General features: G+C 42.0%; 1 protein-coding gene across 10 annotated transcripts in view; it reads right to left on the minus strand.

The window, feature by feature from the left end:
- LOC123765886 (protein bric-a-brac 2) overlaps positions 1 to 17,780 on the minus strand; it is a 146,750-nt gene that overhangs the window by 87,507 nt on the left and 41,463 nt on the right. Inside the window, exons 5-6 of one of the 10 annotated variants that reach the window (XM_045754743.2) lie at positions 9,512 to 9,754; positions 4,289 to 5,962 (exon numbers count right to left, since the gene is read on the minus strand). The exons of 7 other annotated variants lie outside the window; for them this stretch is intronic. In XM_045754743.2, the coding sequence (XP_045610699.1) occupies positions 9,551 to 9,754 (204 nt within the window). In that variant the 3' untranslated portion in view covers positions 4,289 to 5,962; positions 9,512 to 9,550. Of the gene's footprint in view, positions 1 to 4,288; positions 5,963 to 9,511; positions 9,755 to 17,780 lie in introns of those variants that run through there. 2 more of the 10 variants (XM_045754731.2, XM_045754741.2) reach the window with 2 other exon arrangements.

Raw genomic sequence — 17,780 nt, forward strand, 5'->3', positions numbered from 1 at the left:
TGAATTGCACATTTCTACCATTCTTAACCTTTAGTTTTTGCTTCACATGTAAACTTGTAAACATGTGTGTTTACAAGCTTCACTTGTTGTGTGTATTTGCTTCGAACTGCATGTGTCTGGGGCATCCCTTCCCTACGCATTCGTTTACACTCCTGCACCATCAGTTACTTCTCTGGTGTTTGGGAATTTGCCCAAGAGGCCAGGCCAACGAGGTGGAGAGTTGGGTTATGCACGAGTCACTGACGTTTCTGCAGGGCCTTGTGGTTGGAGGTACAGGCATACCTCAGAATAAGAGTTTAATCCGTTCCTGGAGACGCCTCGCCTTCCGAAAACTCGCATTCCGAAGTTAATTTCCCCATAAGAAATAAAGGGAAATGAATTAATCCGTTCCTGACTACCCCAAAAACCCCACATCAAACTAAATTTTTATACCTAATTCATCTAAATAAACCTACAAAACTGTGTTCCAGTTATTACTTACCTTACTGTCGAGTGCTGTAGGCGTATGGAAGATGGTGAGGAGGGGGGAGGAGGAGAGGAGTTACTGTTTGGAAGGGGAGTCCCCTTCCATAATCACATCACATAACCCCATGCCTTGTAACACTATGGATACCACTTCTCTTTCTAAATTTTTCAAACCAGCCCCTGCTTGCCTTAAACTCTTTCTTATCTGCATCACTCGTTGCAGGGGTATTCTTTAGAAGGTCTTCGTGCAACACCCTGGCTTTCTCACAAATAATGGCCTCCGAAACACTATCACCCCTCAACTCCTTGTCGTGTATCCAAATTAATAACAACTTTTCCACTTCTTCAAGTATTTGTGCCGTTAATGTTCTTACTCCTTTTGCCACTTTAGCACCCATAATCTTATTTTTCTTCTTAAGTATAGTGCATATTGTTGATGTGGCTTTGTTGTACTGCCTACAAAGTTCAACAACACGTGTACCGTTCTCATGCTTCCGAATGATCTCTTGTTTCTCCTCTATTGTCATCCTCACAGGAGCTTTCTGGCCTTTATCCTTACCACTGGCTTTCTTGGGACCCATGGTGAGATATATAATAACAAATTGTATAGACAAATCACCAAAAATCCAACAAAACACTGAAAATCCGCGAGAAGAATTGATGTGGGGGTAGTCACTGAGCGCCAGACAATAATAAACTGAGGGGCGGAGGGGCGACGAACGCGCTAGGTCGGCTGTACGCGTATCAACAAACTCGCGTCCAAACTCGCCTCCCGAAGTAAGTATTTGGAGAAATATTATTTTGGATTGCTTTAAGGATCAAACACTTGTTTATATGGCATGTTACTAATGTCCTTCGAAGTCATGTTCATTCTAATGGCTGCATTCTGTGTCAGTTTTTCGGACAAGCGTCCCTAAAACCTGGGTGTCCTGCTTGGTTACACTGCTTGGTAAACTTCTGGCTCCTTGGCCAGACGGTTTAAGCCTTTGTTTCCAGCTCTGCTTGTCCAATGTCTGAACCCTGATATCAGTGCAGTGACATATCTTGCTGGTTCAACCTTCTCTCCTGATCTATGCATCTGGATTTTCTGATGCTAGTTCATCCCCATTTGTATTATGCACAAATAACTGAATTGTTTGTGTCCCACCTGTATCTTCCATCACTGTGACAATATGAAGTTTCCTGGTGCACCTTTCACCACCTTGTCTCGCATGTTTCTTCCATGTCTGTTCCAGTAGTTTTGTCCTTTTTGTCTAGTTGTTTAACAGCAACTTATGACTAATACTGTCACCTCTCATCATTCAGCTTAGGAGGAGCTGCTCCTGTTGATATTGTGTGCTGACACCTCTTTGGTATCACTTTGCAAATAGCCTTGTGCTTTCCTTCGCCACCAGGCAGCTCATACACCTCCTGAGTCATGTTGATCTCTCAACCAGGTCTGTTTCTTTCCTCCTTTTGGCCCCTTCCATCCAGGATGTCTTTCTTAAGGTGGCATTTTTGTTGGGCCTCACCACCTGTTGTTTGATTGAGGAGCTTCATGCTCTCCTCCACAGGCATGGGTTCTGTTCTTTTGGCCCTGGTGAGTGATTGTTTGCAGCCTTCTCCTTTTCTGTCAAAGAGTGAGATGGTTACCTTCCAGACATGGTTCCTTGGTGATTGATGCTTGGTTTGTTTGGCCAGAGTTGCATCATTTGTTGTATTGTATCCCATCACAGTGGTTCATCATTATTTGCACACCACCCACTCTGCTTCAGTGGATGCCCTGCCTGTTGGTCCAGTGTCATTGGTTTTCTGCTCCAGGCACAGTTGTCTTAGGTTGTCCGTTATCTTGAGATGATTTCGGGGCTTAGTGTCCCTGCGGCCTGGTACTTGACCAGGCCTCCACCCCCAGGAAGGAGCCCGTAGCAGCTGTCTAACTCCCAGGTACCTATTTACTGCTAGGTAACAGGAGCATCAGGGTGAAAAAACATTTTGCCCATTTGTCTCCGCCTCTACCGGGGATCGAATCTGGAACATCAGGACTACGAATCCGAAGTGCTGTCCACCCAGCTCTTAGGCACCATCCAGCTGATAGCTGCCGCCCACCCAGCTGTCAATAGCATCATTAAATTTAGCCAGCCTGTGGTCTACCCTGATGCCCATGATGCTTACAAGTTCATGGCTTTGGCCGCTGTATTGCTAATATGTCATGGGCTGATTTTTGGGTTCATTGGTATGGGGAGGATCTAACATGATCCTGATAGTTCATTATCTGGCAAATTTTCCAAGTTCCAATCGAGTTTGTGTTGTCCTGTGTCAAATTTCCCGGTCTGGAATCTCATCTTTGTGAATATAGTTGCCGCACACATCCTTCCTGGCAAGTCCAATGTCTTCTATCTTCTTTGTTATTACTTAGCTTCAGGAAGCCAATAGAAGCTCCTCCAGAAAACAAGTGTTGAGTGTAATGGAAACCCCCTCATTCTGGTGGCTGACTTCCTCCCCTCACCCCTACCAGGTGTGTCAATTCATGGCTTCAGAACTCCGGACTGAGTAATTGCTGCAGTAGAAACCAGGAGCACCACCTGCTGATGGCCATTCACACTATGGGGTTCAAGCTAGTTTTCAGTAAATCATTTGGATTTAAATGAATCATTTACAGAGCCATTAGGCTCTTGTGTTTCATTTTCTGCGAACCTTACAGTTGACTACATTGCTTTGCTCACTTTCTGGATGCTTTATTGGCGAGGGTGATCTTAACAATCCTCAGCTCCTTACACCTCTGAGGGGTTAAGGAGGGTGAGGGAGTTCTAGCTATGGTCCCCGACAGACCATACAAGAATCCTATGGCAGACGCGACTCAGTAGTGGGAAGCCATCTCAGCAAAGATGGCTACAGAAAGCCACCGAGGCTCTCCCAGAATGAGGCATTTCATTACACTGAATTCTGGCATTTTTCTTTCTGAGCATGTTTATGCATTTTTATACAAGAACTGCATTCTGTGACTATCTGCATACTCTCTAGCAAAGCATTTACATAAATCTGCCTTTCTGGTCATTCTTCATTGCATTTTTTCCTTACTTGATTTGTCAAACATTTTCTAGGCTACCGTTTTTTGCATCTCTTATTTTGGGTATCAGGCCATGTTGTCTTCAAGAATCACTTTTCTTCATCCCGCAATTTTATACTGTGACACCTTTTGTTTCCATTCCCTCATTTGGATTTGGATTTACCGATCTTTAACCACCTGTGTTCTCATTCCTGGGTGTTGCTTTCTTAGAGTTGGGATGTGACTGTTCATATCATTTTCCCCACTCGACAAAGATAGTTAGCAAGTTCTCCATAAAATCAAATTTCTGATTACATATCTCCTCGTTGCTATGCCTTGCAAAGTCATTCCACAATGGTCTGCCTTTCATGAAAATCCCATGATAATAAACATAGAAAAAATTGGGTAACCATAGGTACCCATGACTATGGGTAAATAATGATTTGTAATCATTAATAGTAAATAATAATAATAAATAATAAATAATCAATGCATTAAATATTACTCAAGAGCAATTTTCAATGCATTAAATATTACTCAAGAGCAATTTTGCCTGCTGGGCAAAATGCAAAAACCATTGTTTTCTTTCAATTGTTCCCAAGAAGTGTAAAATCTATATTTACATATACATGCAATACCAGGTGTTATTACTTCCTATAGCATTTTACAAACACCACAAATTCTTTCGTTTGTTTTAAACCTATTATAACACCATAATCAGTTATGGGGATTTGATTTTTCACCTCTTTTTCTTTATTTAAATTTTTATCTTAAATTATATTTTCTTCATCTTCCCTCTTGTTCAAGTGGCAAATGAGCTCTTCTTTATGTTCTTATACACATATTTTGCAGATTAATCGGTAGACACCACCTCCCCACTAGGGTACACAACACCAACAGTCACATCTACTTACACAACTAAATGTTACACTCCTCTTGGGTACACTCCCCAGGTACACCTGTACACACTCCTCCCAGGTACACCCATACACACTCCTCCCAGGTACACCCATATGCACTCCTCCCAGGTGCACACACCCCCACACACTCCTCTCCGGTACACCCCCCCCCCCATACAAAATTTGGTATTTAAATAATAATTTAGTCGATGCCTTCAGGGTGGCTAGTCTTTGTACAGATTCTAGTTCACATGTAAAATAACAATAATGAGTGATATTTTGTAATGATCAAAATGCAGTAACCTTGTTTTGCAAGTAGTAATTCCTGGATTTATTTAGAGCACACTGAGTGGACTTTTTTAAATGAATTTTGTATTTTCCTTGATATGCTCACCACTGAAATTTCCCTGTTCTAGTAAGTGTCTTTTGGCATCTCCGAGAGACAGAGTCGGCAACCTCATACAGTACATACTGTATGGTGAAGTGCTCACCTTGTAATTATTTAGTTAATAAAGTACAGTCTCTTCAGTCAGTCAGCCAGCCTAGCTATCCCACTTTTAGTACAAATGGGGCAGCGAAGTCCCTTACAACATTATGCTCACAACACACATATTTTCCACTGAAGTACACCATGTTCACAAAACCAGTAGGTAAACCCAGGTACACTCTACTCCAAACACTGGCAAATACCCCCTTCCCAAGTAGGCTATACCCCACTCAGCAATGGTAGTCATCCTTTACTCACAAATGCACGTATTGTATTATAATTTTCATTTACATTTCCAAGTTCATTTAATGCAGTACACAGACAATAGAGTAGTTAGAAAACACCTTCCAAGTACAATAATACATTATTCAGTAAACTCCTTTCCAAGCCCATGCTAAACAAATGGTAAAACAATACTGTATCAAAACAAATCTGATAGTGAAGAGACGGATATAGTGTTGAAATAAAGCACAAGCCATAAATTAGATAACTGACCAAGGTCCAATTTCAAGGGGATGGAGGAATCTCTTTAATATCATTACCCGATGGTTCTTGTTCAGTAACATGTGGTGAAAACTCTGTAGACTCCGTGTCACTGCCTGACCTTTCAGTTTCATAATTGCTCAAGAATTTGGCCGCTACATGAAAAGCGAACAAATGTCCTTCTGACTGTAAATGATACAATGTGTGACGAATTGCGTTGCTCCAGTCCTGGAGAGGCTTCCCGACCAGAATGGCATCAGTGTTCTGGAAGGCAACGCATGGAGCACAGTACAGACCATCCTGAACAACACTGTAACGCAGTGTGGGATACTGCTGGTTGTTGAACAACTTTTCGGGCACACGTCTTCTATACTTGCCAAATTGTCGTTGGGGAGGCTTCCAATGTCTGTGTGGAACAAACCGGGTCGTCAGAATCTTTTTGATGAGATATTTAGAAAATCTCTTGGGTAATGACAGGTCAAGGGTTCCAATGTCAATAAACGACGTTTGTGATGTCACTTTGTGCGAGCTGGCTGCTTCCAGCGAGTCAGTAATAACGAACTTCTCGTTCATTGGTCTTGCTTGGGACGGATCTTCTTCTGTCTGTAGAGAGATATGAAGAATTTCAGTTACCTGTGCACGACTTTTTCAAATTCTTTTACCAGCATACTTCAAACAATTTCCTGCTAATTAATTCAGCATGATCTCAACTGAATGAGAATATTAGAGTAAAGCAGTAGAACTTGCCTATGTGTCCTCTAAATATCTTATGCATTCAAAGCATGTTATTCGATACACATCCTTTTTTCTAATACTCCAATACCATTCAAAAGCATTTCCCTAACACTTAAGTATGGCACTGAACAAAGTATTGAAGACCTTGAGGTCAAAAGTAAGCTATCCACATAACATTCCAATAAACACGTCTTAAACATTTATCATAAAATTACTCAATATCCAAATCACAGAAATGTCAAAATGTACCATTATTATTTGAATTATATGCAAATATTCAATGAATGGAATTATAATCATATGCTGCCATGTCTGCTGGTACATTGTAAACAATGCAGTCACATGTTGGGATAATTCCTATTGTCGAGGGACAGGATGTCTGTGAATACAATATACTGTACAGTATATACTTTAGCCATTAATAGAGGTCCTCCAAGGTTGAACTACTGACCTTTCTCAGGATGCAGCCCCACAACAGTAGCCTAACTCCCAGGTATCTATTTATTACTAGGTGAACAGAGGCATTAAGTGAAAACAAACATGCCCAACAATTTCTGTTCAGCTGGTAAATTGAACCCAGGATCCCCAATTGTGGGAAAATTTGACATAAGCCTAACATGTATGAATACACTCTGGCTGCCTGTCCCCCGACACAGTGAATTATAATTATTATTGGAGTTTGTGAAATAGAGTAAAAAGTGTCAATGAAACTGAAAGGACCCCGAAACATTTTTTCTATGGAAAGTTTTGAGATGAAAGTACATCTAGCAATGGGCCCATACTGAAGAGAGATGAAACTTTCACAGATGATTGCAAAGAAATGAGTGGAACACTAGGGGTCACAGTTTGACTGTTTTCAGTGAACCTCATAACACACTGGAAAGTAAGAAGCTAAGTGAATTTTTCCCAAACATAACCCCAACATCGACCCATACACCAGATGTCACAATAACACCACTGGACACTGAAGTACCCATAGCCAGCATGTCCATGCACTCTGCCAAAGTCAAAATGCCTGGAAACCCCCCATGTTCAACTAAAAATAAAATTACATAAAACCACTATCATAGGTCCTAAACACCCTTTGGAGATGTAATGTGGATACTGGTGTTAAACCCAAATGCACTTAAAACAGCAGAAATTGAGCTCCCCCCCCCCCCCACACAAATGGGGCAGTAAAGCATAAGTAAACAAATCAGACTGATAGCACTAACATTACACAAAACTCGTCGAAAGTGCTAAAACAGTGAAGATAAAACAAAGGATTCAAAACGTCTACATAACCCTTGCCAACATGGGTTTAGAGCAGGATGCTCCAGCCTCTCAATTTCTAGATCACTAAGGCAAGGCACTAGATGTCATGGAAAACAAACAAAATACCAATGTATTTTGGTACATTGGTCACATAAGTGTGTCATGTGCACACTTTTGTGAAAACATTCAATAAATGTGACCATGGTGAAACTGCACATAAAATATGAACAAAAGGAATAATTGGCAAAGTAGGAATATGAACCTTTAATTTCCTAATGAACAGAACCCAAAGGGTAAGACAGAGGAACCTCAGTACTCGAACAGCTCCCACCTCAAATAATGACATGTTTGTGCTGGGTACTCAACCGTTTGCTCACCACTCAAACATGCCTAATAGACAAGTCCATTTTCCAGTAGCTTTTATTTAGTGCAAAACCTCCATAAACTTCTTTGAAAACTTTCTCGTGTTTTCTTGGACATTTGTAATATATTCTTGGCATACATAGGTCACCATGGTGCCTAAGAAAATTAGTAATAAGAGCCAAACAAAATAAAATTAGTTTGAACCATGATTGAGATGAAAAACAGAACTCATAGCAAAATATAAAAGTGGTGCCAGCATGTCTGTTCTTGCTACCAATTTTGGTATACCTAAATCTACAATCTCCATGAGATTTAAAAACAGAGGCCTTCAAAGCAGCTGATGTTGGAGTGAACGCAGTTATAAAACAAAGATCACAGACAACTTAAGAGGTTGACTTCCCTGCCAAAGAATAACATCTCTACTCCTCTTCCTCACCACCTTCAACATATGCCATCAATTCTCCTAAATGCAGGTAAAGTGAGAATTAATTTACAATTATTTCATTTATTTATTGTATGTGTATTTTTTTGTGGTCACAAACAGATTAATCCAATTTACATTATTCCTTATGGGAAAAAATTATGGTACTGTATTTGGTATCCAAAAAGATCGCCACTCTTAACGGACATCTGGAACCAATTCAGTTCGAGTACCGAGGTTCCACTGTAATCAGCATAGTAAAATCTTGACCATCCAACGTGAAAAGCTCGGTCCCCCAAGGTACTCAATTTATTCCAATGTGCTCTCTCAAGCATGCAAGAAAAAGCAATATAAATGACCAGTGAGAAATTATGTCAGAAGACCTTACAGTACTGTAGTTTTAAACAACACAATAAAGTAGCTGTCACAACTGCAAGAAAAATGACAGACTAGATAACAAGAACTTTTCAAACAAGAGATTAAAAGTAAAAGCAAAAATAATGGTATTTTCAGACACTAGTGTTATGAAGGGTAGAATATTGTTGCACATTACCAGCCCCATTCAAAGCTGGAGAAGTTGGCGACCTGGAGAACATGTTAAGAGCCTTAATCCATTCAGTAAAATGTTTACATTTTTGGACTGTTTAAAATTTCTCAAACTGAATGCTCAAGGGCACAGGTATACGGTACATTATAATTTACACTTGGAAAATATTAGAGACTTGTTCCAAATCTGCACACAGAAATAACTGCACATGAGGCTAGGAGACATGGCAGTTTGTGCAAAATGGTCCCATTGAGAAGTAGAGGTGCAATAGCTATCCACAACGAAATCACCTTAACGTGATATATTAGCGAGAAAATCAATAAGAGCCATGAGAAGGATTCTTTTTTCGTGCAATAAGTATGCTACGAGACAATTCTGTCAACATCAAGGGCCCAAGACTTTTCAGCACTCTCCCTCTAAACATAAGGGGCATACCTAGCCAACTTCTCACGGTATTCAAAAGGAAACTTGATACACACCTCCAAAGGATACCTAATCAACCGGGCTGCTACGCATACGTCAGACTGTGCACAGCTATTTCTAATAGGCTGGTTGACCAGACCACCAACCAGAAAGACTGGGCAATAGGGATATTGATCCTTGGAACCACTTGAAGATAAGGCAGTCAAATTCTTCCAAAACAACCCATCCAAAATTACTAAATCTATCTCTAGGATGAATATAGTACTGTATTAACTAACAAATGCCTTATTTCAAACTATAAAAATATATATCATACAAAATGTTTGTACGAAGTCATTACAGGAGACTTGGCATTAAACACGCCATTCATGTGACGGATGTTTCATCAGTTCTTTCCTCTATGTATTACCTTGATAACATGGTGAAGGATATGGAAGAGCTATACTCTTCACCTCCTAATGATGTAACTTTTATGAATGCTTCTTACTGTCGATTCATTTAATTTTCTACCAAACTTGCGTGACATTTCTCTTGCAGCCTTAACTGGTCCCAGTTCACAGCAGGCCCGGTAGATCTGCCAACGCTGCTCGGGCATCCAACGAACACACTCGCGACGGCTTCTTCCCAACAGCAAGCTGCCATCTTCTTCAACCTGTTGATTGATGGTGATGGTCAATTTCAATCTTCAATGGAATTTTCCAAGTCTGAACAGCTGGGATGTAATGCTACAACGTTTGAGGCAGCTAAGCTGGCTCCGTCATCCCTGTGCACATGCTATTGCAAAAATGTAGCGGGGGGTTCCATTATTTATTAAAGTAGCAGGCAGCAATGATAAGAATAGCATATTACTATGCCGTAAGTTTTAGTAACAACCAGCAAAAGTCTGTTACAAGGTAGACAGATGGCCATGAAATGCTACCAGCCATCTTCTAATGGAACAATTATCGAGTGTTGCCAAAGTATGTAAACTTGCAGCTTTCTTCCCCTCAATGATGGCTCTCACTCTTGAGTGGGGACACACAACTCGGCATAATATTTCCTCTCTCAGGGGATCATCACACTTTTACACTTAACATTAGGCTAGTTCAATAATGTTGAATTCACTTGCAGCATCGGGTCTTCCAACTCAGGCCACCAAAGTACAACTGTTGGCATATTAGTGAGTCCATGGTATCATTCCTCCATTACCCCCATGCATCTTTTGTTATTTAGCTTTACTTCCTGTTCTGAGAATGTCCCTTTTTCATTCACAAGTCTCTATACTGCCAGTATAAATCTATTTTTTTGGGTGCATGAAGGTTAACTGGCAGAAGTCTTGTGGAAATGTTTCAAATACAGTACAGTACTGTATTGCATTTGTAGTTTTGCTGACAGAATGTATTTGAATACCAGTACAGAATACACTTCAAAATCCATGGAGTAGACAGAGTTGGCTACTATATCTTAATTATTTAGCTGCGATGATCAACACCTGATACCTAACGTGGTCCACTTTCATAAAAAAAAATATCTCTGCATAGTGTTATGAACACAATCATTTCATGGTTTTGGAAAAAGGAAATAGGCATCATGGTGTGCACTGCCATGTGGTGGCAACAGCACCAAAACACTGCTCATCACGCCATCATCATCCATTCTCAGCAGAATATTTCACTTTCATTAACCTATTTAGAACATTTATTCTGTTGTCAATATATCTTGCATAAGTTATGGTAAACTGAGCACCATGACCTGAAATTTATGTCTACTGTACATCAAATTAGGCAAATTATGCATTGATTTATAAGGCTTATAACAGCACCTTTTATGATCATTCTTCTTCCTGTGGATCTTTCCCAGTAGCTCCCCAAAGCTGGTTCAGACAAAGCCTTAGCAAGATGAGTCAGGCCCCTGCATGTGCTTGTGTAGTCCAGGGATGTGCATATTATCCCATCATACAGCATCAACATTTTCTCATCGATACACCATGTTCTTGCAATTTCGCTGTGCCGAAACATACTCTTGCCTACCAGGGTTCTCATCTCCGGTGGTCTGTTTTACCCTGCCCCACTAGATACTTTACTTTGAAAGGTTCAGTGGCCTTTATGAACTAACTCTTCTCAAGTTACCTCATTGCTAAGCTGCTAGGCCTGCTAATGAAAGGGTTTTCAGTGGCTTGTTATGTCTGTAACCCTTTGCATTCTCCCTGCCAGTTTTGGACCCAGAGGGGATGGCATTAGTATGCTCTGACCATTACCCTCTCACTCCAATGGCAGGGGTATACTACTGAGGATCTTTGGAGCTAGTTTACCCTATTTCTCTCTTGATGACCCTGCTGTTAGGTTTAAGGGCTTGTTATCCCAGGAGGCATGTATGGCCTCCTCCTTGTCTGTTAGAGGAGTTGCCTCTGCCCCGATCAATGGATCGACGTGTTCATGGCTTGATTCTACCCCCCCCCCCCCCACAAGACAAGTTCACCCGGTGTTGCTTCCCACTGCATTTCAGTCAGCAGGACCTGCCACTGATCAAGCTCCGAAGCCACGGCCACACATCAATTCAGGTTCCATCCTTGTTTTCTTTCCGAGGTACCACTGACTATGACACTCCATTCGACTCCCTAGAATTAGGGTTTCTCAAGGCAACTAATCTGTTGAAACTACAGGGACCAGCAAACATGTTCCCTATCTGATTCAACTTATTTTCAACATTTTTGCTAGAAGCTGTGGTCTTCTTGCTTTTTGGTTTCTCAGGGATTTTCTTCCCATTGGCCTATTTTCAACTGGAGTCTTTTCTCCTTTTCAGTATCAGTTTCATGCTAGCAGATGATTGGTGTCCAGAATTTTCACATAGCAGTTGGCTTTGAGCAGTTTCTATTGGATCCCTTGTAGCCCCTGCTGGTCTCTAAGGCTTATCCATCACCTTAACTCTTCAGAGGGTGTAAATCACATATGACTTTGCCTGGATGGTGCATATCATGTATGTATGAATTAGAGATTTAAAATATTTAAAATAGAATTACATACACACACAGGGCTGACATTTGCTTCCTCAGGCTTCCAGTAACCATCCCCAATCTTGGAAAAACTCCAGAGTCCATCACCTTCCTTCTAGGCCTTTAACCACTGCACTGCACAACGCACCTTGAGGCTCTCGACGGGTGGTAGGCAATGTGCCACAGGGTACCACAGGGCAATGTGCCACAGGGTACCACAGGGCAATGTGCCACAGTATAGGTATAGCGTATCATTCAAAACTCCTGCGGCTACATAGGGTTCACATCAGCTTCCTCAGGGCTCTCCTAAACACACGCCATTTATATATAAAAAAACTGTGGGCAACATTCCTGGGTATGAAGGCCTCAGTACTGAGTGAGCAACCAAGGCTGGTGCACGCAGGCATGAGCTCACAGCACTGCTGTTCAGCTTGTGACCACAGCATCGCCTAAAAATGTCCAAATATACATGTATCTGGTATTATTTAGCCATGATAGTATTACAGATAGGCCTGACTGTGATAAAGACAGTGTACAACGTTCAGATATCAGTGAATAAATGCTGTTCAAGATGTTCACAGCACTAGCCACAGCACTGCCATTATTTCATCCATCTAAAATTCTTCAAACGGCTTTTCATGTTCCTTTACAAAACAAACATGGAAAATTATTTATTTACATGATTTAGTGACCAGGATTCTGATAATAGCAGAATTGTGGTGAGAATTAGTGATGTGCAAAGTATGGTGGGAGGAGTATTGTTGGCGAGGGAGGGAAGGAGGGATATAGTGTCACCTGCTGGCTGGTGTGTGGCAACATGTTATTGTCTGGAATCACCATACCAGCTATGTTGTTCACTATGGTGAATACAAATGTAGATACTTATATATAACCTGTGTATAGAGTGTAATAACAGCAAAAGGAGTTTACTGGGAGGAGCCATTTTGGTGAGGTTGTCATCTGCTACCTGCTAAGTGACTTGTCATGCAGTAGCCACTATGCTGTTTGGACACCATACCAGCTTAGTTGTACAGTTATGGTGAATAAAACAGGTAATTATATATAACGTGTGTAAATAGTGTAATAAAAACAATAAAAGTATGGCAGGAGGGGGGGGGGGAATGTTGGTGTGCGGGTGTTGAAGAAGGGAGGGGAGTCAGCCAGCAGTCTGCAGGCTGGTGTGTTGCGGCCACTTTTGTTGTTTTGGGCTCACTAAACTAACTTAGAGGTTCCTTATGGTAAACATGTATGTAGATAGGTATATACAATGTGTGCATATAGCATAATAACAGCAAAAACCACTGTTTGATTGTTCGTAGAATATAATATACATTTCACATATGAGCCCCATAATTTTGAGCATAGCAATGTTCCACACATTGAACTATATAAATTCCACTAATTACACACTTTTGAATAATATTACAGTAAAATTCAGAGAAGAAACGAATGAAAAACATCAAAATAATTGTGAAACATTATATTCGCGGCAACTGCCGCCCCACAAGATGGCGGGGCATAGTGACCTTGCGCCCTCCGTCGCTCAATGCCCATAATTTGCTCAACTTCCCAGCTCCATTATGGCTAAAGTATGTCACATACAATATTTTTTTTTAGTTTCCTGTGATCAGAGACTGCATTTTAACAATATAAGAGAAAATATATTTTTGGAAAGAATTTATTTTTGGTACACCACAGGTTTGTCATATTTTAATGCAGAGCAGTACAGTACAGTGGTTAACCACTGGGCTGCTCGGCTTTTAAATACGGCACTCCCCCTCCCCCTGTGCGCACGAAATAAATTCTCTGGAAAAAATTATTTTTATTTTTGAAAGTGTCAAAAACCCTTCCCCGAGTATGGATATGTAAACATAAACCTTGTAGCCTGGTGGATAGCGCGCGGGACTCGTAATTCTGTGGCACGGGTTCGATTCCCGCACCAGGCAGAAACAAATGGGCAAAGTTTCTTTCACCCTGAATGCCCGTTACCCTAGCAGTAAATAGGTACCTCGAAGTTAGTCAGCTGTCACATGGGCTGCTTCCTGGGGTGTGTGTGTGAGTGTGTGTGTGTTTGTGGTGCGGAGGAAAAAAAAGTAGTTAGTAAACAGTTGACTGACAGTTGAGAGGCGGGCTGAAAGAGTAAAGCTCAACCCCCACAAACACAACTAGGTGAATACAAAGTCGAAATTGTACTTACTTCGGCTGCTATGGGGTCTGTAAGTCAGCGTGTGACGTCATCAATCACCGGTCACCCGTAGGGTACGCTCCCAGGGCCAGTAGGGTGCCCTGGTTCAAGATGCACTGAGTTGCCATGAATATATTTTTGTTCATTTTTTGCACACAGTTCCAAATACATTTTGTTTGTTTTTTCGTGCCAATCTTATGTATAATGAACACATACACTATATTATGGCAGTAGAACATCCGTACTGTCCGAAGACACTGTGTTACGGGCATGACACGTGTACACATATCCTGCACATATTTCCAATGCATCAGGCTAATTTATTTATATTTACAATATATTTACACACTATACAGTATCACACACTATATACACACACCATAAACACACTCAGAAATCCAGCGAGTGTGTGATATGCTGCACAACAGCCAACGGGACATAGTGGAACCTTACACTCCACGCACCAGGTGCTGATGCATCTTCGCTTTTGTTCTCTTCGGGTAGTGTTCCTGCATACTATACAGGCACGTTTACCCTTCTCCCTATGACGCTGTGCCTGGCATATACTCGAACATGTTGACACTGAATATCTCGTTACCCCCCCCTCAGTCTGTCTGGAGCTGCACTTGCACCCCACGCGGTGCAACAGAACCCTCCTTGCCATGCTTTACAAGCAGTTGTGACAACAGCAACACAATGTCTGTATTGGCGGTCTCTTGCCTGATTTTACCAGGTACATATTGAAGCAGTTGAGCACTGCAACATCTATTAGGTGGAAAAAGAACTTTTTCGTCCACTTCACAGACTTGCACACGCACTCCACTGTACCGAGCATCATGTCACATTTATCAACGAGGTGCATGTTCACATTGTAGTCTATGACACATTCTGGTTTATAAATGGGGAAGCGCATTTGAAAGTGGACTTTGCCACTGTCCAACATGGCACCGGTGTGAATCATAGTCAGCATATTCACCTCGCGTCTGTCCCTCCACCTGCACTGACAGCATATTGTTACACCTATGCAGCTGGCAGTCACCCACTGCTATACCAATGCCAAACACTGGCATTTCCTGCCTGTGGGCCTTCACAGTGCCACATACGCCGGTGTTGTGGGCAAGGAGGTATCTGGTCAACAAGGGGCTGGTTTAATAGTTGTCGGTGAACAGCATATGCCCCTTGTTCAGCAACGGTTCCATCAGGGTTTTGACGACACTGCCAGAGAACCCGTGTGGATCTTAGCTGGTATATCAACGTCTGTACCAGAATACAGTATCATGTCCATGACGATACCAGTCTCACAATCGCACAGCACGAAAAACATGAGTCCAAAACGGTGGCGCTTTGATGGAATGTACTGCTTGAATGTCAGTCGCCCCTTCAACAATACAGGAGATTCGTCGATTACCACATTCTATGCAGGTATAAGATAATCGCGGAACTTGCCTCTCATATCACTGAACACCTTCCATAACTTCCACAGTCTGTCATGTCTGTCCTTATTTGCATTATTCTCAAAATGCAGGCACCTGAGAATCAACAGGAACCTATCACGCGACATATATTGGTTGAACACCGGCGATGGAACAAGGCTGTCTTTGCTCCAATAATCCTGGACGATAGCTTTCTCGGAGTGCTTCATCATCATGCCGAGTGCGAGAAACACGTACATTTTGTCAATTGTGGTATCCTTCCATCACGTAAGGCAGGTAAAATGCCGGCGTCTATGAGGCTGTGAGCGTATCCGTTTGTCTCAGTCACAAGATGGGTCATGAATTTGTTGTTGAAATATGCCAGGAAATAGTCTATTTCTGCCATATCATCACCTGTATACAGGAATAATGGTGCAACACCAACATCGGTAGCATCAAACATTGGTATTTGCGGAACAAATGTGGCACAATCCTCCCACACAAGTACACCCGGGCGTTTGGTTTTGGCACCAACACCACGGCCAACACCACCATGAGCACCAAAAACACGGCTACGTCGTCTGGTGCTGGAGCTGCATGAGGGTATAGTAGGAGATAAGGCTGTTCTAACGCATTGTAGGCCTACCACGAACACCTGATGTAGAGGGGCCACTGTCATCATTGTCCAGTTGCTGCGAGACACGCTGCTGCCTGCCGTGACACGTTGCCGAGGCAGCAAAACCCCGGGTGGTAATACCCTCGCCGCTTTTACTCGGGTCGTCAACACTACTTGTATCGGAGCCTATGTCACTGAAGCCCGAGATAGATTCATCGCACGTACTATCACTGAACAAACTTGCGTCTGGGGACATACATGGTGGTGGTGATGATAATGGTGTTGACCCAGGGCAGCGAGGCAGGCCGGGCAAGGCGCGTGTACTGTACACACTCGCTACATCATCCACCTCAGTCTCTCCCTCACTTGTATCAGACCTCTGTGTAAGGTCTTTCTCTAGATCATAGTCCAAGTCATCATCCATAGCACCATCATCATACAAAATGTAGAGTATCTCCTCCTCAGAGAGTTGTTTTACATGACGGTGGGTGAACCGTGGAGCGGGAGCTCGTAGACGATGCGTCAGGCATGGTTGCTGCTTTGAAACTGAGGCTCCCCACGGCCGCGGGGCATGCTGGGATTTTTTTTCAAAATGGCGGACGATCACTGGGGCCCCCAGGTATCCATTTCGTACCCGCGTCTCCATGCGCCAGTTTTGAATGGAACGTGAAAAATAAAAATACCCAGAGGTGCGTTGCGCACCCCCCGTCGAGGGCCTGCAGGCGCATTGCGCAGTTCAGTGTTAATAATAATAATAATAATAATAATAAAAAGAATCACCATCCAGTGTCTGAATGTTTAGGGCAGCTGCAGGGGAGACACTAAACTTTTTTAACACCAGCAAATGAGTGATTACCATATACTGTATATATATATATATTTTTTTTTTTCAGGCAAAATGTGTGCTATATGCAATTTTGAAGTGCAGGGCGAGTGTGTTACCACTGCACCACCAGAACTGCTACAAAGGATTGAGGAAGTAAACTTGCTAGAAGTGTACAGATGAACAAATTAATTATCCTCATGCAAAATCTCACCAAATGATAATGATGTATCAATTAAACAATGTTGAAAATATTGATTAAATGCTACTCAAGCATGTTGTGCCCACTGAGCTCCCCTCCACTGAGCTCAGCTATAAAACAACATTAATGTTAATGCTGATTCAACATTAATTAAATGCTACATGAGCACGTTTTGCCCGCTGCAATTCTGGCACTGCTCAGCAACCACCCAAGGTCAACACAAGACTCCTTCACAAGACAAAATATTACAATTCCTGGATTTTCAGTAAAAATATTAAGGCCATACACTTGCAACATTTTATATTTTGTTTACTAATTTATACATTACTATTAGCATTTACATTATTTACTAGATCTTGAGGTTATCTTGAGATGATTTCGGGGCTTTAGTGTCCCCGCGGCCCGGTCCTCGACCAGGCCTCCACCCCCAGGAAGCCAGCTGACTAACTCCCAGGTACCTATTTACTAG

This window comes from Procambarus clarkii, chromosome 37 (genome assembly GCF_040958095.1).
Source record: "Procambarus clarkii isolate CNS0578487 chromosome 37, FALCON_Pclarkii_2.0, whole genome shotgun sequence".
In the NCBI taxonomy this organism is placed as follows: Eukaryota; Metazoa; Arthropoda; class Malacostraca; order Decapoda; family Cambaridae; genus Procambarus; species Procambarus clarkii.